A 27572-nucleotide genomic window follows, 5' to 3' on the forward strand; every position below is an offset into this window, starting at 1 on the left:
CCTCTACAGGTAGTACAGCCTCCATACCATATACCAAAGAGAAAGGGGTTGCCCCTGTCGAGGTTCGCACTGAGGTACGGTATCCATACAAAGCGTAGGGTAACATTTCATGCCAGTCCTTGTAAGTAACTACCATCTTCTGTATGATCTTCTTGATGTTCTTGTTTGCAGCTTCAACTGCCCCATTCATCTGTGGTCTATAAGGAGAAGAATTGTGATGTTGAATCTTGAAGTCATCGCACAACTCTTTCATCATGTTGTTATTCAGATTTGTGCCATTGTCTGTGATGATTCTGTTGGGAACACCGTAGCGGCTGATGATGTTGTTCTTGATAAATTTGACCACTACCTGCTTGGTCACATTGGCGTAAGATGCTGCTTCAACCCACTTGGTGAAATAATCGATAGCCACTAATATGAAATGATGTCCATTGGAAGCTTGTCAGCATATATTTGACACTTATGGCATCTCTTGGCGTGATTGTAGCAATCGCCGTGCATTGTTATCCAGTAGTACCCAGCCCTCAATATCTTCTTCGACATGGCGTGACCGCATGAGTGAGTTCCAAAAGAGCCTTCATGAATCTCGCGCATCAATTTTTCTGCTTCATGCTTATCCACACATCTAAGTAGGACCCCATCAAAGTTCCTTTTATACAAAACGTCTTCGTTAAGGAAGAAACGGCTTGACAATTTTCTCAATGTTTTCTTGTCCTTGTTGGATGCCCCAGGTGGGTATTTTTGAGTTTGAAGGAAAACTTGGATATCATGATACCATGGCTTGTCATCATCAATTGCTTCGGCTACAAACACATAAGCAGGTCGGTCGAGAAATTGAACATTGATTACTGGCACAGTATTGTGACCATTCACATTGATCATTGAGGATAGAGTAGCTAAAGCATCTGCCATTTGATTCTCATCGCGGGGCACATGATGTAACTCTACTTTGTTGAAGAAAGTCAGCAAACGCCTTGCATAATCTCTGTAGGGAATCAATCCAGGATGACGAGTTTCCCATTCTCCTTTGATCTGGTTAATCACAAGAGCGGAATCTCCATAAATGACAATTTTCTTGATCCTCAAGTCGATGGCTTCCTCGATACCCATGATGCAAGCTTCGTACTCTGCAATGTTGTTTGTGCAATCAAAACGTAACCTCGCAGTAAAAGGGATGTGAGTACCCTTAGGGGTAATGAGTACCGCACCAATTCCACTTCCATAGACATTAACAGCTCCATCAAATATCAAACCCCATCCGGATTCAGGATCAGGACCTTCACCGAACACCGGTTCGTCACAATCTTTTGCTTTTAGATACATAACCTCTTCATCTGGGAAGTCGAATTTGATTGGTTGATAGTCTTCGATTGGTTGATGAGCCAAATGTTCTGCCAAGATGCTACCTTTGATTGCTTTCTGAGTGCGATACTCGATATCATACTCGGACAATAACATCTGCCAGCGAGCAATTCTTCCAGTTAAAGCTGGCTTCTCAAATATGTACTTGATAGGATCCATCTTGGATATCAACCAAGTTGTATGATTAATCATATAATGACGGAGACGCTTGGCAGCCCAAGTTAAAGCACAACAAGTTTTCTCAAGTACAGAATATCGGGACTCACAATCAGTGAACTTCTTACTCAAATAGTAGATAGCGTGCTCTTTCTTTCCGGTTTCATCTTGTTGACCCAAAACACAGCCCATGGAATCTTCCAGTACTGTTAAATACATGATCAAAGGTCTTCCGTCAACTGGAGGAACAAGAATTGGAGGTTCTAACAGATATTCTTTGATTTGATCAAAAGCCTTCTGACAATCATCATTCCACTTCACCCCTTGATCTTTGCGGTCATGTGAGAGATAAATATGGAGATATAATTGAGTCTACCAAGAAAACCTCTGACTTGCTTCTCTGTCTTTGGAACAGGCATTTCTCTGATGGCTCTGACCTTGTCGGGATCAACTTCAATACCCTTTTGACTGACAATAAAGCCTAGGAGTTTACCAGATCTAACACCGAAAGTACATTTGTTAGGATTCAACCGGAGCTTGTACTTTCTCAACCGCTGGAACATCTTCAACAAATACTCAACATGTTCTTCTTCTGTGCCAGACTTAACAATCATATCATCTACGTAGACCTCAATTTCTTTGTGAATCATATCATGAAAGATTTTGGTCATACCCCTTTGGTAAGTGGCCCCAGCATTTATCAAACCAAATGGCATCACCACATAGCAGAAAGCACCCCAGGGCGTGATGAAAGACGTCTTTTCTCTATCCTCAGGAGCCATCCTGATCTGATTGTAGCCGGAGAAACCGTCCATGAAGGAGAAAACCTTGCACTTAGCAGTGTTATCAACCAATACATCAATGTGAGGTAAAGGAAAATTATCCTTCGGACTAGCCTTGTTCAAGTCTCGATAATCAACACACATTCTGACTTTGCCATCTTTCTTTGGAACAGGCACTATGTTGGCCAACCATTGAGGATACTCTGATGTGACTAGGAAACCTGCATCAATCTGCTTTCGCACTTCCTCTTTGATCTTGAGGGCCATATCAGGATGAGATCTTCTCAATTTCTGCTTTACCGAAGGACACTCAGGCTTCAAAGGCAGTCTGTGTTCAACGACATCAGGGTCTAGACCCGGCATGTCTTTGCATGACCATGCGAATATATCAACATATTCTCTGATAATCTCAATTACTCTTTTCTTGACAGATACATCCAACGATGCCCCAATCTTGATATCTATCTTGTCTTCCTCAGTAACCAGATTGATGATTTCTATCTCTTCCTGATGAGGTTGAATTGTCTTCCTTTCTTGTTCCAACATCCATTTGATCTCATTCGGGATCTCTTCATCCTCCTCTACCACAGCCTCGTAAACCGGGACCTCAAAGTTGGGAGAAAGCATGGAGTCACTGTGTTCAACGGATTCACTTATGTTCAGTCTGCACATGATTCATGATTGATTTTAATGAGTAAATGCAGACCTTTGGTTTTGAAATTTAAAAGAAAAAGAGAATGATTTTTTTTGGATTTTTATTACCATTTTTTCCAGAAAAAGCAACAAAAAATAAAAAGTAATAAAAGCCGTGATAGAAACGACGATTTTTATTTGTAATAAAAGTACTAGAAGCAAAACAAAGCCCTACATGATTTCACTTTCGCCTTGGGCAGAACGAAAGGAGTTTTCTTAAAAACAAAAAAAACAACAAAAGACAAGACAAACACATTACTTAGAGCGGGGTGTCACAGAAGGAATGTCAACAGCAATCCAGTTGCAGCAAGCTCCTCCAGGGGTCACAAAGACCGGTGTCACTCCTCCAGGCGCATCATCTAAAATTGCATTGGTCTCTGGCGAATCATGAATGAAACCAGCACTGTGGAAAGAACCTCTGGTGGGGTCGAACATCCCAGGCTTACTGTTAAGGAAACCAATTCCCTCTTTACGCTTGTTTTCTGGCAACTCCACTAGCTGACCCCAGCCTTCGGTTTTGCCTTCCTGAATTACTCTTCGGGCATCCTTCAACGAAGCCATACAAGTCTCAATCTTACCGACACTTTCTTCGGCAGAGAACCCTTGGAATGATGGCCCGTCTGAACTACTACCACCGATAACAGAGAAAGCAGACAAATTGCTGATTAAAAAAGCCGATTCGCCACTCACAGTGATCAACTTTCCACGACTTACAAACTTCAATTTCTGATGGAGAGTAGATGTCACTGCCCCGGCGTCATGAATCCATGGTCTGCCGAGCAAACAGCTGAAAGAAGCCTGGATTTCCATGACTTGGAAAGTAACCTGAAATTCATGTGGGCCGACCGAAATTGGCAAATCTACCTCACCATACACCGATCTCCTAGTTCCATCGAAGGCCCTCACCGTCACCTTGCTAAGTCTCAAAGGAGCCTCGGAGTACGCCAATTGGTCGAGAGTTGACTTGGGCATCACATTAAGTGCAGAGCCGGTATCTATCAGGACGTTGGATAACGAGTCCGTTCTGCAAAGTACAGAGATGAGTAATGCCTGATTATGCTTATTCCCCTCCGCCGGGAGATCTTCATCACTGAAAGTCAGACCGTTACACGCGGTCACATTCCCCACAATGCTTTCGAATTGACCCAGAGTTACATCATAATCCACAAATGCCTGGTCTAGTACTTTCTTCAGGGCATCCCGATGAGCACCAGAACTTGACAACAGGGCCATGATGGAAATCTTCGCAGGAGTTTGTAACAGCTGGTCCACCACCCTGTATTCACTCTTCTTGATCAGCTTCAAGACTTCATCGGCATCCTCAAAGTCAAACTCTTTGGCCTGCTCCCCAGCTTTACCTTTACCGGCGTTTCGCTCTTTTACTGGCTCATCGACCGGAACACTAACACTCTTCGGACCCACCGTAGGAAGGATGCGGCCACTCCTCAAAATCCGGCTATTCTCTGCGATATTATCCACAGCAACAGGTGAAGTTGTCTCACTTCCGGGCTCTAGAATCGTGCCTTCATACTTGTAGGGTACAGCTTTCTGAGCAGTAGTAGGCGTGGGCCTAGGCACACAGATTACCAAGGGAGTACCAACGGGCTTTGTACTGTTGGGGTTTATCACCAGCGGCCTCCTGGCTCTGAATACCGGAGTGACAACACAGACGTCCTTGCTCTCGGGTTCCCTTGTAACCACAAGTTCCCTTCTAATTAGGAGACCCTGCACATCATTCTGGACTTGTATACATCCACGAGGATCCATCAAACATATATCACAAGCTTCATGATTGTGGTTGAAGAGAGTTGCTTTACACATTTTCACATGTATCGGTACCAGAGGAGTCTTGATATCACCTACAGAGAGAATGCGAGCCTCTTCCTGATCGTCTTGAATCATATTAACAGCAGGCCCATGAGTAGGCAGAGGATTGTTCTGAGCTACAGCATCAGGGTCGGTGAAGGTTAACTCTTTGCTACTTATCAGTTTCTGAACCTCTTTCTTAAGAGCAAAACAACGCTCCACATCATGGCCTGGTGCCCCTTGATGGTAAATACAATGAAGGTCCGGACGGTACCAGCGTGGGAGAGGGTCTGGAATGCGAGGAGGTGGTATTGTTTGGACCAGATTCTGTGCAAGTAAAGAAGGGAGCAATGCTCCATAGGTCATTGGCAAGGGGTCAAATTGTTGCCTTTGATTCTGCTGATTGTGAGGAGCCTGAGGACGGGGTTGTTGGTATGGTTGTTGGGGGTAATATGGTTGTTGAGGGAATTGTTGTAGGTTGTATAGTGGTTGGTATAATGGGGGGTAGTATGGTGCAGGTCCTTGAGGTCTGGGTGATTGATAGTTTGGGTTCTGGGGTGCGGTCATTTGTGGGGTGATGTTGGCAACAAAGGGGTGATTTGGGTACACGGGCTGAGGTCCTCCATGAGCCACCATGCCAACCTCTTGAGCATTCCTCTTTGGGTAACCATTCCCAAATTTCTTATTACCATTGGACGGAACCCCTAAAGAACCACCTGAAGAACTTCCCGAAACAGCTGCTCCCTTACGAGCCCACTCCTCGATACGCATTCCTGTTTCCACCAAGTCAGTGAACTTCTGTGATGCACAGACAATCATCTTTTCTGAATAACAAGGGCTCAGGGTTTCATAGAACAATTCTGAAAGTTCCCTCTCATCTAAGGGAGGACGAATCTGAGCAGCTTTTTGAATGAAGCGTTGTGCGTATTCTTTGAACGATTCTTTATCTTTCTGGGTTAAGGACTGCAACTCTTTGCGACTTGGCGCCAGATAGGTATTATATTTGTACTGTTGCATGAAGGCCTCAGCCAACTGTTCAAAAGTAGTGACTCCTTTCAACCCCATGAACCAGGTATGTGCCGGACCAGTCAAACTATCCTGGAAGCAGTGAATGAGTAAGGGAACATTATTCTTGTAAGCTATCATCTTCCTAATATACATAGTTAGATGATTTTGTGGACACGTGTCCCCTTGATACTTCTCAAATACAGGCATCTTGAACTTTGGAGGTATGTTTACATCTGGTACTAAGCAAAGGTCATATATGCTTTGGACGACTGTTTCCTTCCCCCGCATATTACTCATCTTCTTCTCTAGAGCACCGAACCTTTCTTCCCAATCGATTGCTTTATCATCCCCCATTATACTGTCGGAGTGATAAATCTGCTCTTCATGTTGTGGCCCAACATGCACAGTAGGACCTGCTTGAGTCATGGTAGCTTGCGGAATCGGTTGACTCATCTGGAAATGTGCCGAAGTCTGTTGACCCTGTGTGAATGGCATTTCAGTAGCACCTGGACCAAAACCCCCGTTAGTTGCAATCGGCATGCCCCAAGGGTAGCCTGAAGGCATGGAATACTGAGGAGTAGCAAAGGGACCCTGGGGGCCAAGAGGACGGAAGCCTGAGTTACCCATAGTTGCCAAATTACCAGAAGAAAAATCAGTCCTCAGAGGCTGAGTGAGGCCGATAGTTGTAGTAATAGTCGGAGATGGTTGCGGGGGACCCTCAGGTGCAGCTGTGACGACCACAACAGGAGTTGAATTGGAGATTGCTGCTTGCTCTCTCTCAGCCATCATAGTTTCCATCATAAGTGCCATTCTTTCCATCTCTCCCTTGAGGTTAACCAGTTCCTCTCTGAGCTGAGCGTTTTCTTGTTCTGCCGCTAACATCCTCTTCTTGATATGAACTCGAGTGTTGTGAATGCGAGTGGGTTTGTACTGAATACGCCGGGCCACTTTGCTTTTCTGAGGCAGAAATGAGGAGAGTATGAGACTTGATTTTGACACTTTTTATGAATGCAATATGATGCATGATATGCTATATGCCAAAATATGCAATTTATATATATATATATATATATATATTTTTTTTTTTTATTGAAGGACCTATAGAAGCAATTTTGTAAACATACCAACCTAAACAAATCATAAAAAACAAAGTTGATTACAAGATAATTCCCTTTCTAACAACAAAGCCAAGAGATAGACTTTCAAAGTAGAACAAGATAATTCCCTTTTAACAGACTGAGCCAAGGGATAGACTTTCAAAGTAAAACAAGATAATTCCCTTTAAACAAAGTGAGCCAAGGGATAGACTCCATAACTAAAAAACATCAAAAACAAACTGAAAAGACTCTCAAGCCTCTGAAGCGAACTACTCCTCAAAATCAGAATGCGGCCCATCAAAGAGATCCATACGTTTCTTCTTCCGCCCGGGAATTTGATCAAGTGCGGCATCTTTCTCCTTGATACTTTTTCTCAGCTGGGCGATTACCACATCTTTCTTATGGCTATCATAGGCTTCTTGCTCTAGTAGGACCATTACAGCCTCATACTCCTGATCCTTTTTCTGATACTCTCTTTTCCACCTATGTACTTCACGTTCCGCTTCAGCTAAACGCTCTTGGTATTCCTTCTCGGTGTCAAAGGTCATGGGTAGGGGTGGTGCTGGAGTGATTGCAGATACAAATCTTGATATCTTGTAAGGCATCCCAATTTGGACAGCTCTATCTATCACCCACTGAGTGTATGATTCATGAACGGCACCTGTCTTCTTCCCTAACTGGCCTTTGTCTCTTCTACGAATGGTGTGCCAAGCTCGCACAACCTGCTCCCTCATGCCTTTACTGTCATCTATGTTGAGGTAATATACATTCTCTAGATAGATGCTGAGAGGTTTCCCTTCCATGGGATATCCGAACTGGCGTCGGGCAAGTGTAGGATTGTAGCTAATTCCTCCTTCCAACCCAAGAAGTGGTACATTGGAGAATTTCCCACAACTGTCAATAATGGTTCCTTCGTCATAAACCCGATCGTACCACACTATCTCGGCTGGAGTAAGGGACATGAGTCTTTTTGACCAAAGAAGGTTTTCTGGATTGGTGGTGAAGCGAGGAGTTCGGGGTAAGTGAGAGGGGATCCACCGATATAGCAATTGTGCACAACAAAGGATAGTTCCACGACCAGCTTGGGTGCGTCTATGGATGGAGAGATAGGTATCACCTAATAAGGTAGGGACAGGGTTCCTTGACAAGAAAATTTGGATAGCCTTAATGTCCACAAAGTTGTCGAGGCTAGGGAAGAGTACGAGGCCATCAATAAGCAAGGCAAGGATGGAGTTAAAAGCATAGGCAACCCCCATTTTGTCAAAGAATGTGGTCCTTTCGTAAAGGAAATCGGTGGAGAAACCCAAAAATTTCCCCCTAGTGATGAGATGTGCTTTCACTTCGTCCGTTTCAAGATGGAGGGCTGCGGCAATGGTTGAGTGCTTGGGAGTTTCCTCGAGGCCACTGAAATGTACTTTGTCCAACACTGGTAAATTAATCCAACAAGAGTACTCCTCCAAGGTGGGAAGGATCTGGTAATCTTGAAAAGTAAAGCAATGGTAGCTCGGGTCATAGAACTGAACAAAAGCGTTGAGAAGCCCTTCGTCAATATCTGTCTTAACAACACCCATCAAATTTCCATGTTGCTTGTAGAAATCGTCCGTACAAACCACTTTCTTCCCTAGCTTCCTCAAACTCAAGAGATCTGGCTTCCTGAAACTATATTGCCTAAGGCTCCTCATATCTACAATGTTTACAACAAAGCTTTTATAAGTCCTTCAAAAAAAAAAAAAAAAATTTCGATGAATGGAAAAAATATTTATGAATGGATGCATGTATGCATGATAATACTAAAGCACATAGGATGCTGGAGTCAAAGGGTAACAACGCCATTTGGTAAGGACTAAGGTTTTAAATTGCACTTGTAACAAGGGTTCTACCAAGTTCCCAAAGTCTTTAACCACTTCCGAATATTTATCGGGTGACGGGAGTACTCCCATTCCAATTATATTCGTCGGAAAGTCTCGTTTGGGTGTAGTATCGCGTATCAACTAATTCAAGAGTACTCTCGATTAGCCACCGCACTACGTCCTAAAAGGCCAAGATGGGTTAAAGGTGACTAACGGTCCTCAACTTCAAAGGTCACTTGAGATTGGAAACCATACATGAGTACTCACGTTGACAATATATACTTCCAAGATCCCTCCGTTGAGTGGGGTTATCACATGTGCCAATACCGAAGAGTACTCTTGGCATGGAACTATGATTATACCACCGTCCTATCTTAAGTTTCCCTCAAGCTCGGGTGTAGAGCTTATCTCACCACTCACGTAAACATGTAAGAAAATATTTACAAAGCGTAAACAAATAATAAAGCACAAAATAAAGAAAGTAAGGTGGGTTTAACCCGCATAGGATCTAAGTCCCCAGTGAAGTCGCCATTCTGTGCTCCCCGATTTTCGGATATCAAACCATTGATTGATTTGAATCGTCAATCTTTGAACTCTCAATTTTTATTCGTGGGAAGGGAAAAAATGAGTAAAAACCCTTATCGAGACTTTGGATTCGGGGGTTGGTTTCGAATAGGGAAGGTGTTAAGCACCCTAAACGACTTCGGTACTCCGAAGGAACCGCTTACCTAGATTATCTTGTGCTAAATTCATTTGCTTACTTGAAAAATTATTACCTAAAAATCTATGTAAAAGAATGGAGGGAGAATAAATATGTTTTGGTTATTTTTATTTGATTTGGAAGGACAAGTCCTCTGCCTACGTACCCTTTTTGGGAAAGGGATCAAAACCGACGTAGTTCCAAAAAAAAAAAAAAAAAAAAAAAATTCTTTGGTGGGTTAGGTTGATTTTAAGATTTTTTTTGAAAATGGTTTTAAGAAGAGAAAGAGGCCTCAAGGCATGAGATAAACGAAATGAGTGAGGTTAATTGAAAGTTTGATTAAGAAATAAAGGAAAAAAAAGTTATTAAGAAAATGATTTTTGAAGTTTTGCATATTTGATTTTTTTTGAGAAAAATGATTTTTTCTAAACTAACGGTGAAAACTAACGTAACGTCGTAAAAACGAGTGGAAAGCGGTAAATAAATTGTGGTAGTGTCGGTGCAAGTGTCGGTGCTTGTGTTACCTACATTATTACATCAATTCCTAAATACAACCCTAAGGCCTTTACGCCAAAATAAAAATGCAAGAAATAAAATTACATCAATTCCCTATTTATACACACTAAGTCAATGACGAAATAAGATGATGAGAAAATTAAATGTGCATGCTATGATTCAAGACAAAAATTAAATCGTTAGTAAGCATAAGAAATATCATGGTGAATGAGACATAAGAAATAAAAAGCAAGGAATAAAGACAAGCAACAATTAAGATCATCATATAAGAAATAAATAAAAAAAATTTTTAAAAGAAAACAAATAGGATGGATTTTTAAAATTAGAGAAAATTAAGATGATAAGAACAATATTTTTTGGAATTTTTTAAAAGCATTAAAATGTAAAAAAAAATGTAAAAAGTATTTAAAAATGATAAAGAACAATAAAAAAAAGAAAATACAAAATTGGCTCAGCAGGACTTAATCTGGACCGTTGGATGAATCCAGAGGTCCAAATCTGAATCCCAAGATCTCATCACAGCCATAGGATCTAAGATCCAACGGTTTTAAAAATAAACAGAAAAAAGGAAGGATATACTGGAAGCACAGTGACCGTCAGATCAATGATCTGACGGTTCAATCAGCAGGCACGCAGTATTCCACACAAAAGAAACAAACACTCAACCACATACGAGATGCATCATAGGCCGTTAGATCTACGATCTGACGGCCTAGCTATAATCATACACGGTAATACGATGGAACAACACACATGGAATTAAAATAAAATGATGAGGCTATATAAATGGTTTCACCAAAAAAAAAACAAACATAAAACAAAAACCTTCTCTCTCTAAGTTAAACTTAGAGAGAGAAGCTCTCCCTTCTCTCAAGAACAAACTGCCGGAGAAGATGAAGAGGGGCGGCCGGAGTTCCTCCGGTGCGGTGGTGGTCCATGCCGCCGCCGCGCCGGAATTTTTTTTTACTTCTTTTTCGAAAACAAATACTCCAAACTGCTCCTCTTTCCCTTCTCTAAACGAATCCACACTCAAAATTTTGAAAACAAACCACATAAACACTAGATCTAGAAAAAGCTTCATCAACAAAATTTTTCACAAATGTTTTCAAACAAACACGAACCAAGCAGATCGGAAGGAGAGAAAGAAGAACGTATTACCTCTGGTTTCAAAGCTGAGAGGAAGGAATCTACTACTTTAAGCTCGGATGCACCTCTTTCTTGCTGAAATTCTCCGATCCGACTTGAATCCGGTCTGATTGGCTTTCTTTTTGCTCCGGTTCGGTTCGTTTTGCTTAGATTTCGTTCGGTTTTCTCTCTTTGATTTTGGTCCGATCTGAGTTGTTGCCGTGTTTGTTGTGGTATTCTGAGCTGTTGTTGTTATGCGATTCGGATTTGTAGTGATACAGATCCGGATTTGTGTTGTTGGGTTCGGACTTGTATTGATTTGAGGTGTTTATGTTGTTATTGTGTGTTTCTGGAAATGATTGAGGTTCATGTTCATGATGAACAGCTATGAACATTCATGATGATTATTGTGTATTTTTATTTTTGATCTGAAAAAGTTGAGAGAGATGAAAGATTAGGGTTTCTGATGGTGATTGCTGCGGCTGCTACAGTGATTCTCTCTGACTCCCTTCCCAATGATTGGACAGTGTATTTATAGTGACAAAATAGGGTTGGCTCTGGTACAGATCAAAGACCAAAATACCCTTGCAGCTGAGACTTGGAGAAAAAGACTTGACAAAAAATAAAAATAAACAAAAAAGCAAAAATAAATAAAAATAAAAGTAAACAAATAAAAAAAGAAAAAAAGAGAAGAAAGACCAAAGTCACTTACGTGACTGTCTTCTCTTTTTTTTGAAAGTAAAATAATAAAATAAAAATAAAAATAAAAATGAAGATTAAATAAAAATAAAAATAACGTCCCTTCGGAACTAAATGAGGTACTTCAAAGTAACCTCCCTGCCGAAATTTTGTCTGAAATGATAAAAATAGTAAAAAAAAAGACGCGACTTTTAAAATATGGTTAGACCTTCTCTTTTTTTTTTTATGACATGACCGTTACGATTAAAAAGACTATATAACAAAAAATGCGTCATAAAAAAGAAAGTGAGACGGTTTTAATTGTTGTGAAATGCAAACGTTGATTTAAATGTAAAATAAAAAACTTTTTGAATGACTAAAGACAAAAAACACGAATTTTAAATGGTAAAAAAACGAATAAAAGGGAACGTGAACCATTTTAAAATACGGACAAACGATCTTAAACGGTCCAAAATTGGGGTATGACATATATGATTATTATTATTAAGTGATGATTATTTTGTGTTGTATATGATTATTATTATTAAGTGATGATTATGTTGTGTTGTATATGATTATTATTATTATTAAGGGATGATTATGTTGTGTTGTATATGATTATTATTATTATTAAGTGATGATTATGTTGTGTTGTATATGATATTATTATTAAGTGATGATTATGTTGTGTTATATATGATTATGATTATTAAGTGATGATTATATTGTGTTGTATATGATTATTATTATAAAGTGATGATTATGTTGTGTTGTTTAAGTTATTATGAGATGGTAATATATTGTGTTGTTTATGTTATTGTGAGATGATGATTATGTTGTGTGTTAAAAGATGATATTTATGATGTGATGATCTATGTTGGTTATGATTTAGTTATTATGTGCTATATGATGATGTTTGTAATGTAATGAATATGAAGTTAATGATAATTAGAAGTTGGTTGAGTTATTAAGAATTATTACATGAAGGATTATTATTACTAATAGATGAAATTATTTATGTTGTTAAATTTAATTAATGAATTATATGCTTGATATTATTGTTTTGTGAAATCTCACCCCTTCTGCTTGGAAATGTTGCTCTTCGTATGAGTAACTTGCAGGTGATTGATGTTAGATTGCTGTCATAGATTTATCATTCATTCACTTCACAAAACATTTTCCTAGAGAGAGAGAGAGGTAGAGAGAGAAAGAGGTGAAGAGAAGAACAAGAGTGTTGAAGGGAAAGCTTGAGGAATCAATTTGGGTGACCTAGGAGCTGAATTGAAGCAAGGGTTAGGAATAATCATCTTCAAAGGTAAGGGGGTTAGTTATTATCATAATCATGTACAATTTTTGCATTTTCTCATGTTGTATGAAAATGGGTTGATGAACAATTGTTGCTAAATTCGTGCTCTTGCTGTGATGCTATTTTCTTGTGCATGAATTGATGATTATGGTATGTTTGTGTGTGAAATTACATGTTTCAAAGTATGTATAAATGTTAAGTTATGAGATTATACTTAATTAATGAAATTTTGATATGTTGTTGTTGAAATGAGATGTGATTCATGTTCCATTGATGTTGTTTCTATTAACTGATGTTGTTGTGGGTGAATTATGACTTGGGTATACATAATTATGGATTGATGATGAGAAATGAGATGTTGTTGTTGTTTTGTGAAAATGGGTCAAATGGTGATTTTGTTTAAAATGATGTTTGATTCAAGTTTGTATATGGATTTGAGTATCTTTTCATGTCTAAAAACATTTTGATAAACCTTTGGAATCAATTTGGGTATTGGGAAGTCAAAAAATTGGGATTTTAGGGTGAAAATGGATTTTTCACGAAAACAGAATTTTCTGCAAACTGTCATCACTCGCGAGGCGAGCTGGAGGCGAGTGGGTGGCGTGTAGCCACTGGAATTGCTCGCCATGGCGAGTAACACTTACTCGCGAGGCGAGAAGCCCAGTGACAGCTTCCCCTGTTTCGCGCTCTTGCTCCCTTTTCGCATATTTCTGTTTTGAATTAGACTTTGGTGTAAACATGAAAATTTTAGATAAATATATTATTGTTCTAGTGGCTTTGGTTTGGCATTCAAATGATTTTTAGAATTTGAGTTATGATCAAATTACTACACATGGGTCATGTGGATTTTTGTGAAAACTTATCATAACTTTTTCTATAAGCCGTGAAACTTTTCCAAACTTAATAATGGGTTAATGAGGTACTTAGAGTGAATAATTGAGTATGCATGTATATGTTTGAGGTATGATGATTATCGACTGAAACGTATGCTAATTGCTTGGAATATGAGAATTCTTGAATTGGTCAAATCATACGTGATAAGTGATGTTGTTGATTATTGAAAGTCATGTAATTGATGTTGGATGACATTGTTGATTATTGATAAATATGTTGATGTGTGATGATGAATACTATGATTTATTTGTGTGGGCATGTTTTCTTGATAATGCAATGTTGTGGAGATAATCAATATAATTGGGTGCTGTCCTATATATTGAGTTGAGATTGTGAATTGTTGTCGCATTATCGAGTCCTTATACATGTCCATGCATCATAGTCGTTGTTGCTGTAAAAGGGTTGAACTCTTTTACTTTGAGATTATTGTAAGGCAGGTGTGAGCCCTTACATTCGATGTGCAAGTGGCATCGAAAGGTGACGACCTTGTTGAGATTTGGTACCACATGCATTTATGTGTCAATAAGTGCATATCATATCATGAGTCATATGTGAAATATGTGATTGGTGATGAAATGAGATGAATGAATGTTGATAATGATTGCTCAATGATTGATGTTTGTGAATGAATATTTATGATTGGATAATTACTCATGTGATTGATATATGTTGATATGAGCTATCAAGTTGTGATATAAGTATTTATGCATGACTATTATTATTCAAGTACATGATATTATTTGATTTAATTGTTATCTGGATTATGATAATGTAATGCTTACCCCCAGTGGTTTTAACCGCCTACTTGCCTGTATGGGTGAGTAGACGTTGTGCAGGAGTAGTGCTCGGTGAGTCTTTGCTTGGGATATCGGGAGCTTTCTCCGATATCGGTGTCGAGTCGGCTCTGATCTAGGCTTGTTGTGTCGGTCTAGATTAGGTTGTTTATATTTTCCTTTGGATTATTGTTTTGTTGATGACTACCCGTATGTTTGGGCTTTTGAGGTTTATCTTTGGGATATGATTTATTTGCTCATGGCATGTACATATTAAATCACTCTGATTTATATTCTGTTGCAACTGTTGAGGTTTATATACATGTCTATCGTTTTTTTTTTTTGAATAAGACGTAATCTCTATTTCTTGAATAAATGTATTATTCGCATGTTTAATTGCTTTAATAGAAATAGGAGCGTTACAAGTTGGTATCAGAGCCATGGTCAGTCGTGTTTAGATTAATCTTTGTTGTTTTTCCCTGTTGTGTGCGAATGGTAGCTTAGAACCTTCGACATTTGCTTTGTTGTGTTGTTTCCTTATTAGTGAGTTGGTTGTGTAGTGCTGAGATGGCAGGCGGTCGTGATGATGCGGCAATTGCGCAAGCTTTAGCGACTATGGCACAAGTTTTGGCTCAAGCGAATGAGAATACGGCGGCTAACCGTAGGAATGAAGGTGAGGCCGAAGAGAGGAGGCTTGATAGGTTCTTAAGGAACAATCCACCGACTTTCAAAGGGAGGTTCGATCCAGAGGGAGCACAGACTTGGGTGCAGGGAATGGAGCAGATTTTCCGAGCTATGGTTACGGGGGATGACCAGAAGGTCAGATTGGTGACTCATATGCTAGCTGAGGAAGCAGAGTACTGGTGAACCAATGCCAAGGGCAGGCTTGAGTTGGGAGGTGATGTGGTGACCTGGGCCAAGTTCAAGGTTGAATTCTTGAGGAAGTATTTCCCTGAAGACTTGAGGACCAAGAAGGAGGTTGAGTTTCTGAATCTGAAACAAGGGATCATGTCGGTAGCCGAGTATGCGGCGAAGTTTGAGGAGCTTTCGAGGTTTTGTCCCTACATCAATGCTGAGGATGCTATGGTTTCGAAGTGTGTGAAGTTTGAGAGTGGGTTTAGGCCGGACATCTATCAGTACATGTGTGTTCAGGAGATCCGAGACTTTGATACTTTGGTGCATAAGTGTCGTATGTTTGATGATGCTGGGAAGGCTAAGTCTAATTACTACAAGGCTTAGAATGAAAAGAAAGGAAAGGGCTATGGAGTTGGGAAACCTTACAGCAAGGATAAAGGAAAGAAGAGAGAATCTGGTGGAGGCTCTAGGCCAAGTTTGGCAGATGTCAAGTACTTTAACTGTGGAGCTATGGGTCATTATACTAGTGAGTGCAAGAATGATTTTACTTGTCACAAGTGTGGGAAAGCGGGTCACAAGGCGGCCGATTGCAGAGTTGTTGCAAGAGAGATTACTTGCTACAATTTTGGAGAGAAGGGTCATATTAGTACCAAGTGTACCAAGTCGAACAAGGCGGCGGGGAAGGTGTTTGCTTTGAACGCGGAGGAGGTGGAACAGCCGGATAATCTTATCCGAGGTATGTGTTTTATCTATAGTACTCCTTTGATTGCAATTATTGATACTGGTGCTACTCATTCTTTTATCTCGGCTAGTTATGTTGAACGTTTGGATTTGGTTGTAACTCCTTTGTTGCGGGGAATGGTTGTTGACACCCCGGCTAGCGGTTCAGTGACTACTTCTTTTATGTGTGCTAAGTGTCCTGTTAATTTTGGTGATGTTGATTTTGAGTTGGATCTTGTTTGTCTTCCGTTGAAGCATATGGATGTGATTTTTGGTATGGATTGGTTGTTAGCTTTTGGGGTTAGCATTAATTGTTTGACTAGGAGTGTGACTTTTTCTCAACCGGTAGAAGAGTTAGATAGGAAGTTTTTGACCGCGGAGCGAGTGAAGAAGTCCTTAGATGGTGAGGCTTGTGTGTTTATGATGTTTGCATCCTTGAAGGTTAGTGGTAAGAAAGGAGTTAGTGATTTGCCGGTAGTACAAGAGTTTCCTGAGGTTTTTCCAGAGGATATTACCGAGTTACCGCCGGAGAGGGAAGTTGAGTTTGTAATTGATTTGGTACCAGGCACGAGTCCAATTTCGATTGCGCCGTATCGGATGTCTGCATCAGAGTTGGGTGAATTGAAGAATCAGTTGGAAGAATTGCTTGAGAAGCAGTTTACTAGACCAAGTGTTTCACCGTGGGGTGCTCCAATGTTGTTGGTTAAGAAGAAAGATGGAAGCATGAGGTTGTGTGTGGATTATCGGCAGTTGAACAAGGTGACGATTAAGAATCGGTATCCACTTCCAAGGATTGATGATTTGACGGATCAGCTGGTTGGTGCAGAGGTGTTTAGTAAGATTGATTTGAGATCAGGATATCATCAGATTAGAGTAAAGGCGGAAGATATATCCAAAACTGCGTTCCGAACGAGGTATGGACACAGTGAGTATTCTGGGATGCCATTTGGAGTATCTAATGCGCCAGGTGTCTTTATGGAATACATGAATAGAATATTTCATCCTTATCTGGACCGTTTTGTGGTGGTGTTCATAGATGATATTTTGGTGTATTCAAAGTCTGAGGAAGAGCATGCTGAACATTTGAGGATTGTGTTACAAGTCTTGAAAGATAACCAGTTGTGTGCCAAGTTGTCTAAGTGTGAGTTTTGGTTGAAGGAAGTGAGTTTTCTTGGTCATGTGATTTCTAAGGGGGGTATTTCTGGGGATCCTTCCAAGGTTGATGCAGTGTTGCAGTGGGAGTCTCCTAAGTCTGTTTTTGAAATTAGAAGCTTTCTTGGTTTGGCCGGTTATTATCGGAGGTTCATCGAGGGATTCTCTAAGTTGGCGTTGCCATTGACGCAGTTGACTCGGAAAGGACAAGCTTATGTTTGGGATGCCAAGTGTCAGAAGAGTTTCCAAGAGTTGAAGAAGAGGTTGACTTCAGCTCCGGTGTTGATTTTGCCGAATCCGAAGGAATCGTTTGTGGTGTATTGTGATGCTTCTAAGATGGGTCTTGGTGGTGTGCTTATGCAGAATCGTCAGGTTGTAGTTTATGCTTCGAGGCAGTTGAAAGTGCATGAGAAGAATTATCCGACTCATGATTTGGAATTGGCGGCTGTTGTGTATAAATTGAAGATTTGGAGGCACTATCTGTATGGTTCTAAGTTTGAAGTGTTCAGTGACCACAAGAGTTTGAAGTATCTGTTTGATCAGAAAGAGTTGAATATGAGGCAGAGAAGATGGTTGGAATATCTTAAGGACTTTGATTTTCAGTTGAGTTATCATCCCGGAAAGGCTAATGTTGTTGCGGATGCATTGAGTAGAAAGACTTTGCATATGTCTGCTTTGATGGTTAAGTGCATATCATATCATGAGTCCTATGTGAAATATGTGATTGGTGATGAAATGAGATGAATGAATGTTGATAATGATTGCTCAATGATTGATGTTTGTGAATGAATAATTATGATTGGATAATTACTCATGTGATTGATATATGTTAATATGAGCTATCAAGTTGTGATATAAGTATTTATGCATGACTATTATTATTCAAGTACATGATATTATTTGATTTAATTGTTATCTGGATTATGAGAATGTAATGCTTACCCCCAGTGGTTTTAACCACCTACTTGCCTGTATGGGTGAGTAGACGTTGTGCAGGAGTAGTGCTCGGTGAGTCTTTGCTTGGGATATCGGGAGCTTTCTCCGATATCGGTGTCGAGTCGGCTCTGATCTAGGCTTGTTGTGTCGGTCTAGATTATGTTGTTTATATTTTCCTTTGGATTATTGTTTTGTTGATGACTACCCGTATGTTTGGGCTTTTGAGGTTTATCTTTGGGATATGATTTATTTGCTCATGGCATGTACATATTTGATCACTCTGATTTATATTCTGTTGCAACTGTTGAGGTTTATATACATGTCTATCGTTTTTTTTGAATTTTGAATAAGACGTAATCTCTATTTCTTGAATAAATGTATTATTCGCATGTTTAATTGCTTTAATAGAAATAGGAGCGTTACACATTATCTCTCACGTGTGTCTTTAGGTGCTCTGATACGTAACGAGATGGGAACTTGTTGCATGTTTTTCTATTCCTTACGTATTGCTTATGAATTTACATGATTAAGTTGTTAATTGGATTTTTATGAGATACTTTGATGAGGCCTTCGTGCCAAAATTACTTTAGATGTTTGAATAAATTCTGCTGCGAAGTATTAAATATTATGTTATTGAATTTTGAAGGATAATTAGTTAATTATTCCGCTTATGATTTTAAGAAAAGAAGTGTGACATTCCGTTTATGTGAATTACTCTGATTAATTAAATGAAATTTTTACGTTGGGAAAACGGGGTGTTACAAACTCCACTCAGTTTAAAAATAAGACCAAAGAGTTTCTATCGAGTTGTCGAGAACTCTTTCTCTCTTCTCCCTCCAGCTTGAGTTGACGAGCTATTCTTCTTCTCTTCTCATTTTTCCGTCCCTTCAGAAATAAAAGTGTTCTAAAGACCTTTGACGCTATTCGGTATAATGTCCCTTCGAAATTAAGAAAGGTATTAAAAGCATAATCTCTTCGATAATGTATGTCCATTCGTAATAAAACGTAGTTTTAAGATCATAGTCCCTTTTGGAACAATAATGTCTGATCGAAATTAAGAATGATCTTAACAGTATATAAATATTGTTTCAATATTTTTTTTCTTTTTGAGGAGAGATTAAAAAGTCGAAATGGTGGTATGATGGGATAAAACCGCTAGTGCACGGTCTTACCGAAGTAGTAATAAAAGAGTATCGTTCCGACAGGGAGTTATGAATTCAATTAACTTTAATAATGATTAGATGAGAGTTGAGATTATAAAGTTTGGATTTTTAATTAAAAGAAAATAAATAAAAGCCTTGGGATTATTGGTTCATCATAATGACAAATCCTTCACAAACCAAACAATTAAACCTAAAGCCTCATGTTAGACCTAATTTCTAAGGGCAAGTTTCTCTTTAGCCTATCACATCTCCTTTCGGTCTCAGTGAGTGTGTTCCTCTAGCAACCACGCCTATTTTCATGGTTGATTGCTATTAGAATCCTTGAAGTTCGAAACTTTATTTGTCCCAAGGTTTGCTAGACTATTTTCATGTTTCGCAATCCTTGTCTAAATTCACTTGTTCAAATATCAAAACTCCACTTTCGTTTTATGAATTGATATTTGAGATGATGAATTAACTATTATCAAGCCCTCCACTTTCGCTTCTATAGTTTGATAATGGTTAATTCATGTTAAAACGGTAAATTTAGATTAGAAACTAGGGTTACATAAGATTAGGGTTTAAGGCTTGGTTTGATTAGGATTATGTCATTAGACTTATCCAACAATCCCAACACAAGAAGAGTCTACTCACTAACATTCATTGTAGACATAGAAGAGAAGAAGAAGAAGAACATAAAATAAAGGTGAACTTTTATTCAAAGAAACATTTGTCCCTTATTATTTCCAAGAACAAAAGATGAATTGTTGTGATAGCTAGCTACTTTATTTATAGTCTATACCGACTTAAAACCTAAACAATACATTACTAGAATGTTCCACAAGAAACCAAGGGCTTTTAGGTCAGAAATAAACTAATAGGTAGCTTGTCCAGAAAGCAAAAGCAGCAAAAGGACTAAAGTGGGGCGCGCCTCTTGTATATATTTGTACAAGATCTTCAAATTCTTTGCACATGATATTTTTGTATGAGATATTCATATTTTTTTCTCAATCCTTGCACCAGGTATTTTTGTATAAGATCTTTTATATTTTTGGCACGAATTAGCTCCAATTCTCCTTTCTTTTGCTCCAAGACTCAATCTATAGAATATTTGTTCCTAAAATATAATAATATGCAATTGTAGTAAAAGAGTTCTAAAAAGGAAATAAACTTAAATAAAATAAACTCAAATATAAATAAAACGGACTTAAATATTATATTAAAATAACTAATTATTGACTCATCAAACTCCCCCACACTTGAATATTTGCTTGTCCTCAAGCAAAAGGCATAAATATAGCAGCATAAACAAGATTAACATACGACAATTCAATTGAAAACTTATGTCTCTTCAAAGGCTTTTATTTAAAGCGTACACTAATCATAAACTCAAGCATTTCTTGTAATCTTTATTCAACCCAACAATCAAGTTTCAAGTGAGTTTGTGTGTGTAGTCCAACCCTTTTCTTGCTCCTGTATAAGATAGATATTATGAGGAAACAGGTTCTAATCCTAGCACTAAACCAACCGAGAAAAGTCATTTCTTCATTTCATATAAGAGAGATGGGAATTAGTTAGATTTATTTTGACAATTTAAATGCCTTTGGGGGCTGCAGATTGCTTAAGGGATACCATTTTCTCATAGGAAGTCTGCGAGGGGTATCCTTTCCTCCTAGATTCCATGATCACCCTAAGTAGTATTGCAAAAAATTATAAGTTAAAAGACATCATCTTCACGTAGGAAGTTAGCGAGGGGGTATCCTTTCCTCCATGTGTTAATGATGCCTCCTAATTATGCAATTAATTCTTTCCTCCTTTTAGAAGGATTTATGGAAGCTACTTTGAGTTATTAGAGAAACATCACCTTCACGTAGGAAGTCAGCGAGGGGGTGTTCTTTCCTCCATGATCCAGTGATGTCTCCTTTATGAATATATTTGCTTCCGCCGATTGTAATTCAAGCATCTTATAGGGGAGTGGAGTATAAATTTTACTTTTCAAGGGATGAGAGTGTATATTTTAACATAAGAGGGGAGGGAAGTGTAATTCAAGCTTCTCTTAGGGGAAGGAAGTGTAATTTACTCCAAAATCTACACTTTACTCTCTCTCAATATTTTTATTTTATTTTAAAATAATATAGCAAAAAAATAATAATCTAACACAGTTCTGAAAAAATAGTATTGCGGGTTTATTTTAATATAATAAAAAATTGAATGTATATTTTTCGCTACTTTTTATTAATAATTTCATTAACATGTAGTTTTAAACCTTATTATAAAATATGAAACAACCCAAAATAAAACTATGTGAAAAATTATTAAAGTAAATAAAGCATGGTTATTTAAAAGTTATTTTTATACTCTAAATTATAAAAACCATAGAAAAAATTTAAATTTAATTATCATTGACATTTAAATTATAAAGAAATGAATTAATTTTTCTTAAAGGGTGGTTCAAAATTAATATATATCATAAAAATATTTATTTATGTTAAAATAGACTAAAGTGCAGTGCCTATTTAATTATTAAGGGAGGGGGTGGTAATTCAAGCATCTTGTAAGGGAGGAGAGTATACATTTTACTTTTCAAAAAAGAGGAATGAATATTTTAACATAAGAGGAGTGAAGAGTGTAATTGAAGCATCTTTGAAGGGAGGGAGTGTAATTTACTCTAAAATTAATTTACATTTTTACCGTTATACTCCCTCTGTCCCTATATGTAAACATCTATTTGACTAAAAATTTATCCTTAAATGTAAACTCCTTTTCAAATTATTAGATGCATTTATTATTTTTTTCCTAAACATACACCTAATTAATATACTACTAACTTATCTTGAAATATGAAAAGTCAAATTTAATACAACTAGAACTTTTACCCGTGCTACCGCCCGGGTCATAAACAATGGAGAAGTTAATATAACATCAACAATATTTTATGATATATAACAGGTGATCACACATTTTTCGAATATCTCTTTATACACTACGTTTGAAGTGGTGTAATTACAGTCCCCATTGTCATGCGTTAATAATATCTTCAGACCATCTCTTAATGTAACTCGAGATACTTACTTAAAACTGAGTTCATACTAACAATTAATTATTTGAAATTACATGCACGACAAAAGAATATTATTTTGAACAGTTTCCATGAATTGAGCAATTAAAAAATTAGAACACAGGGAAAAACTACTATGCTATATAAATATAAGCAACAAACGATCAACAAAGATAAATTTAATCCATGCCAATGTCGTCAATTGAAGATGTATTTTGACATCTTTTGTTGGATTTATGCATAGGAGAAGTGTGAACCATAATGATTAATAAGAAAGAGAGATGACATGTAATCCTTAAAGGATTTCGACCTAAACAAAGGAGGGATGTTGATGCCAATAGAACATGTTTGATTGCCAATTTGCTGAGAAAGATAAATTATTATTATATATTAGGTAATATTACAAATGTTACATTGGCATATTAGCCTCTTCCTGATTCACTTTGGCACACTAATATCATATCATAGTTGTTCTAAACCTTGCAGTAAGTAATGGTGCAAACTCCGATATATATGTCTCAATTTGACTTGTAAAAATACCATAAGATCAGATATCATCCCTTGATCATAAACATGATGGGTGAAAAATGTTACATAAGTTTTGTTAGATCTCTTGTCAAATTCTTCAAGTATAGAGTAAAGAGTTGGCTTTCAGAGGGTTGAGTGCCTCAATGCTAAGCTTCATGGCATAGAAAATAGAAATACATTAGTAACATAGCTATCCAAGAAAATACATAAGTTTGGAAAACATGTTACTAACCTTGTAAGCACAAACCCAACTTGCAGTCTATTATAACAAAAATGAAAATGTGAACCCCCACAATAACTCAATTTCCCAAAACCTTGAACTTGGATGAACTACTAACAAACTAAAATTTGCGAATTAAACTTTTTTTCAGTTTTGCTTTGAACATTAATTAATAGCTAATACTCCTGAGTAGTGGAGGAGCACCCAATATGAGTCATCATAGATCAAATAACAAATTCATCCCAATGTTTCTAAAAATAAAGCTTAAAACTATTTGAGTTGGTTTAATATAAAGAGTAAGTTTGACAATCTAGATACTAATCTCAAACTTAATACTCCTCTAACTGTATGAAAGTTTCTCTTGCATACCATGTGGTTGTCCTTATTAGAGTCTCGTCATTTTCTGTTTTAATTAGAGACACATGTGGCTGTCCTTATTACAGTTTCAACCCGAACTAAATGAAAGTTCCTCTTGCATAACATGTGGATCTAATTTGACGACAGACTGAAATATGACAACAGACTGAAAACAAAAAATGCAATCCGTTAAAACCGATAGATGAAAATAAAAAAAATAAAAAATCATCATTGGAACAATCCGAACTAATAAATTATTGATAGAGAAGAGTTATGTATCTATAAAGTGTACAAATGAAAATCACACCCAACATATCCCAATTGAAGCTACGCATCAAAAAATGACTATATTAATCAAAATAAAATGAATACATAAAGTGCATATAAAAATACATAAACTAAATACATTAGTGAATAAGTTAAGAGAAGAATCAAAAGTTAAACTAATGGAATAGTTTTATTAGTAAACAAAGATGATAATGTGAGAGCACAGATGAGTATGGGACAAACAGTTGAGAAAAAAGTTGCTTAAGGACCTCTACCATAACAAAGCCTGCCAACGGCTGCAAATCAAACAAAAATGGTGTTGAATATCTAAGCTAAAGCAGAAATTACAAAAATAAGTAATTAATTGCTCCTAAAATTTTCTGAAACTCATATAATAATAGAAGGATATCGTTGAAGTGCGAAGATATTCAATTGAATCTACGTAGTTTTTTGATATACAAATTTGTAATTGAGTATTTGATATTCAAAGAACAAAGTTATTTTTTTACAGAGATAAACATAAAAATCAACTTTCAGAGGAAAATTGAAGGGTAAATCGATTTTGATTTATGGAGGCGTGAGAATAGAGTGACGAAGATGAAAGTGTGAGCAAGAAATTAACCGTTTACAATTGCTTACCTGAAAAACGTGATTATAGGAAAGTCATTCATCGGAAATCCAATTACATTAGCAGGCGTATTCTCTTTCTTCTCAGAAACTTTGAGATCTGATTTGAATAGTCAATTGATAGGAATTAAGATTGAAGATGATGCTGAAAAGGGAAAACCCATAATTGGAAGACCCATTGATGAAGAGAAAAGAGAAAGAGAATATCAACGATTCTGATTTGAGCAAGAAGAAAGTGTTGGGTTGGAATCAAAGACAGCAGCGGCGGAGCTGAAAGGCTTGGTTGTGAGGAAATGGTCAGAGCTGAAAGGCTTGAGTGAGAATTTGTGGAAGAGGAAAAGAGAGGGAGGAGAGAAAGCGACGATGAAGAGGGTGGGTTGGAGAGGTTGTTGTTTTACTATATGCATTACATTGGTAACCAAAACATTGGAATTAACAATGCAAACATTGGAACTATGCACGCTTTTCACAAAGTTTGATATAAAGGGCTGGATCAATCCAAGGGCCATAATTAGTTGGCGCCTAAAACTTTAGGATTAGGGTTTTGGAGTGATAATTGGAGTGTTAACTAGGATTAGAAATAAGTTAGATTAGATTAGATATACATATAAATAAATGACAATTTGATAGTATTAACACACAAAATAGACACATTAATTACACTAACAACTTTTTTTAAAAAATGTGAAAAAAAACAAAAGTGGATTATATATAGAGACGGAGGGAGTATAATCTTAAAACACTGTAGTATAAAAAAAAGGTTTCACCGAGCGTTAAAATAATGTTGAAAAGTAAAATGTCATTAACATTGTTGGAAGTTAGTATTTCATTCGTTTTAAAATGAGTGTCGCTTTAATCAGTTGTACATATATTAAGAAATAGAATAAAGTAGTCAAATACCATAACAATTTTATCAAATTATCCTAATCAACTATTGATTTGTTATTAATTAAAGAAAAAATAATACTTTGGAAGTAGTGTAACATTGTATTAATTGAAGGGTACAATTGAAAAGAAAAAGTTATTATTGCATTGGAAATTGAAAATGACATTCATTTTAAAACAAATTTTTGTGCTTAAAACATGAGCCAGATTAGTCGTCCACCTTTGATTGGTCGGAAACCGATGCGAAAACCATAAAAAACTAAAAATAAATAGGCACCCGTTTGACTGCCAAAGATAACCGTAAAGGTTCGAATATTGGAAGTTTAAACTACTAACGTAGTATATTCCCGAAGGAAGTTACATTTCCTATCTAACCAAATATGAATGAACAAATGCAATTTACGAGATGGAATATCTATCCAGCTTTCTACATCAAAATCAAATCAATGTGGCTTTTGAGATTATACTACTGATTAAATATCACAAACGCCTATCCTTATAAATAACCGTGGCATCCCTATGTTATGAAGCAGAATACCTCATGCATGACACCAAAGTTCTATCGTTTGAGCTAAATGGAATGGAAATCAAAACCACCATTACAGATCAAAAGAAAGTGATTGACGAACATATATCGTCTTTCTTACGCCCTACAGACAATCATGGAACCAAGGTGATCGGATTTGATACTGAGTGGCGTAAAATTATCGATAAGGATCAAGATGGAACCAATTCCCGGACCAAACCGGGAACTATTCAACTTTGTGATGGACATTCGTGTCTTATTATTGAGTTACATTATTGCTTTCGGGATTATAATCTTCCCCTTTCACTGCTTAATTTTCTTCGTCAACCAAATTATACCTTCGTGGGCTGCGGAATTAAAGACAATTTTATTAACTTGGAGAAGCATCATGGGATTGGAAGCAGAAATGCAGTTGAACTTGGACCATTGGCTGCTAAACTTATGAAAATGCCTCGTTTAAGCTATTGCGGCGTTGATGAACTTGCATTTGTGGTCAATAAACTTGATCTTCGCAAGTACCGGCCTTCTGACCTTGATTTTGATTGGCAATTTATTTGCAGTGATGAAGAACTTGCTAGACTTGCTACTGTTAATGTTTATTCTTATCACAAAATTGGTAGCACGTTGCTTGAAAGTAATATGTATTGATCGCACATGGCTTGTTTTTCCTTCACATTGGTTTGCTATATATACCAGCAATTTTGCTAATTGTTGAAAGCTTTATGGAAATCTCTAATTAATAGTATATTGTTATTTTTTTAATATTTTCTTGATGTTATAACTTTTTTTGTTTCTTATTCTTGCTTTGCCCAACATTTGTTAAAATTGATCGCATGAAGTTCTTAAATAGGAATTCTTTCAAGATGGTATGGTAACTACTAATTTGCGATCAATTTTAAGAAATTATTGCTAATAGGAATTTGCCTCACCACTTATTGCAAGCCATGGAACAAAAACATGCACACTTTCAAGATGGTATGGTAACTACTAGTTACTGTATTCATTCACTTTCTTATGATACAATTAGATACATGCTTTATATTTTTCAAATGATAATTTTTGAAAGGGAAATGCTTTTGTTAAAATTAATTAATGATATTGTGTTGAGTATGGCTTATACTATATAGACACAAAAGAGAGACAAGGGGCGAGAAAATTGAATGTTAAATAAGGTGGAGTTCGATTACAATGTTATAGTCAATGTGCCATTTTTATTTTTTTTTGCTAAGCAAGGAGAGAGACAGACATCAGGAGACAACACCGACATCCCAATTAAGTTAGCACCCCGTGATGTGCCATTTATTTAGCAAACAATGAGACATATGTAGCCAAAAGCAAACATATTGATGCGAGGTATCACAAGTTAAAGTTACGTGCATCTGGATATAGATCAGTTAAAAAGTAGCTGATGTATTGACCAAGTTAGTCATTACTAACAAATTGAAGCACTGCTTGAACTTGCATGTTTCAAGCACTATATATATTTTATCTTATTAATATATTTTTTTTTATGTTTCTTGTGATTAGAAATAGTTGATGGTGAGATCAATTTC

At 37.3% G+C, this 27572-nt stretch overlaps 2 protein-coding genes across 2 annotated transcripts; one reads left to right on the forward strand and one right to left on the reverse strand.

Annotated features, from left to right (window-relative positions):
- Positions 1-411: 411 nt before the first annotated feature.
- LOC120577031 (uncharacterized) lies at positions 412-6832 on the reverse strand. The gene is made up of 5 exons (XM_039827925.1): positions 3253-6832; positions 2601-2964; positions 2192-2531; positions 1904-1999; positions 412-1847 (listed from the first exon to the last, which is right to left on the reverse strand). The coding sequence occupies exons 1-5, from the start codon at positions 6687-6689 to the stop codon at positions 412-414; spliced, it is 5673 nt and encodes a 1890-aa protein (XP_039683859.1). The 5' UTR covers positions 6690-6832.
- Positions 6833-26034: 19202 nt separating this feature from the next.
- LOC112420001 (uncharacterized) lies at positions 26035-26667 on the forward strand. Its single transcript, XM_024778524.2, has one exon. It carries the CDS (start codon positions 26035-26037, stop codon positions 26665-26667), a length of 633 nt encoding a protein of 210 aa, XP_024634292.1.
- The last annotated feature ends 905 nt before the right edge of the window (positions 26668-27572 follow it).

This window comes from Medicago truncatula, chromosome 7, assembly GCF_003473485.1.
Source record: "Medicago truncatula cultivar Jemalong A17 chromosome 7, MtrunA17r5.0-ANR, whole genome shotgun sequence".
Taxonomy (NCBI): domain Eukaryota; kingdom Viridiplantae; phylum Streptophyta; class Magnoliopsida; order Fabales; family Fabaceae; genus Medicago; species Medicago truncatula.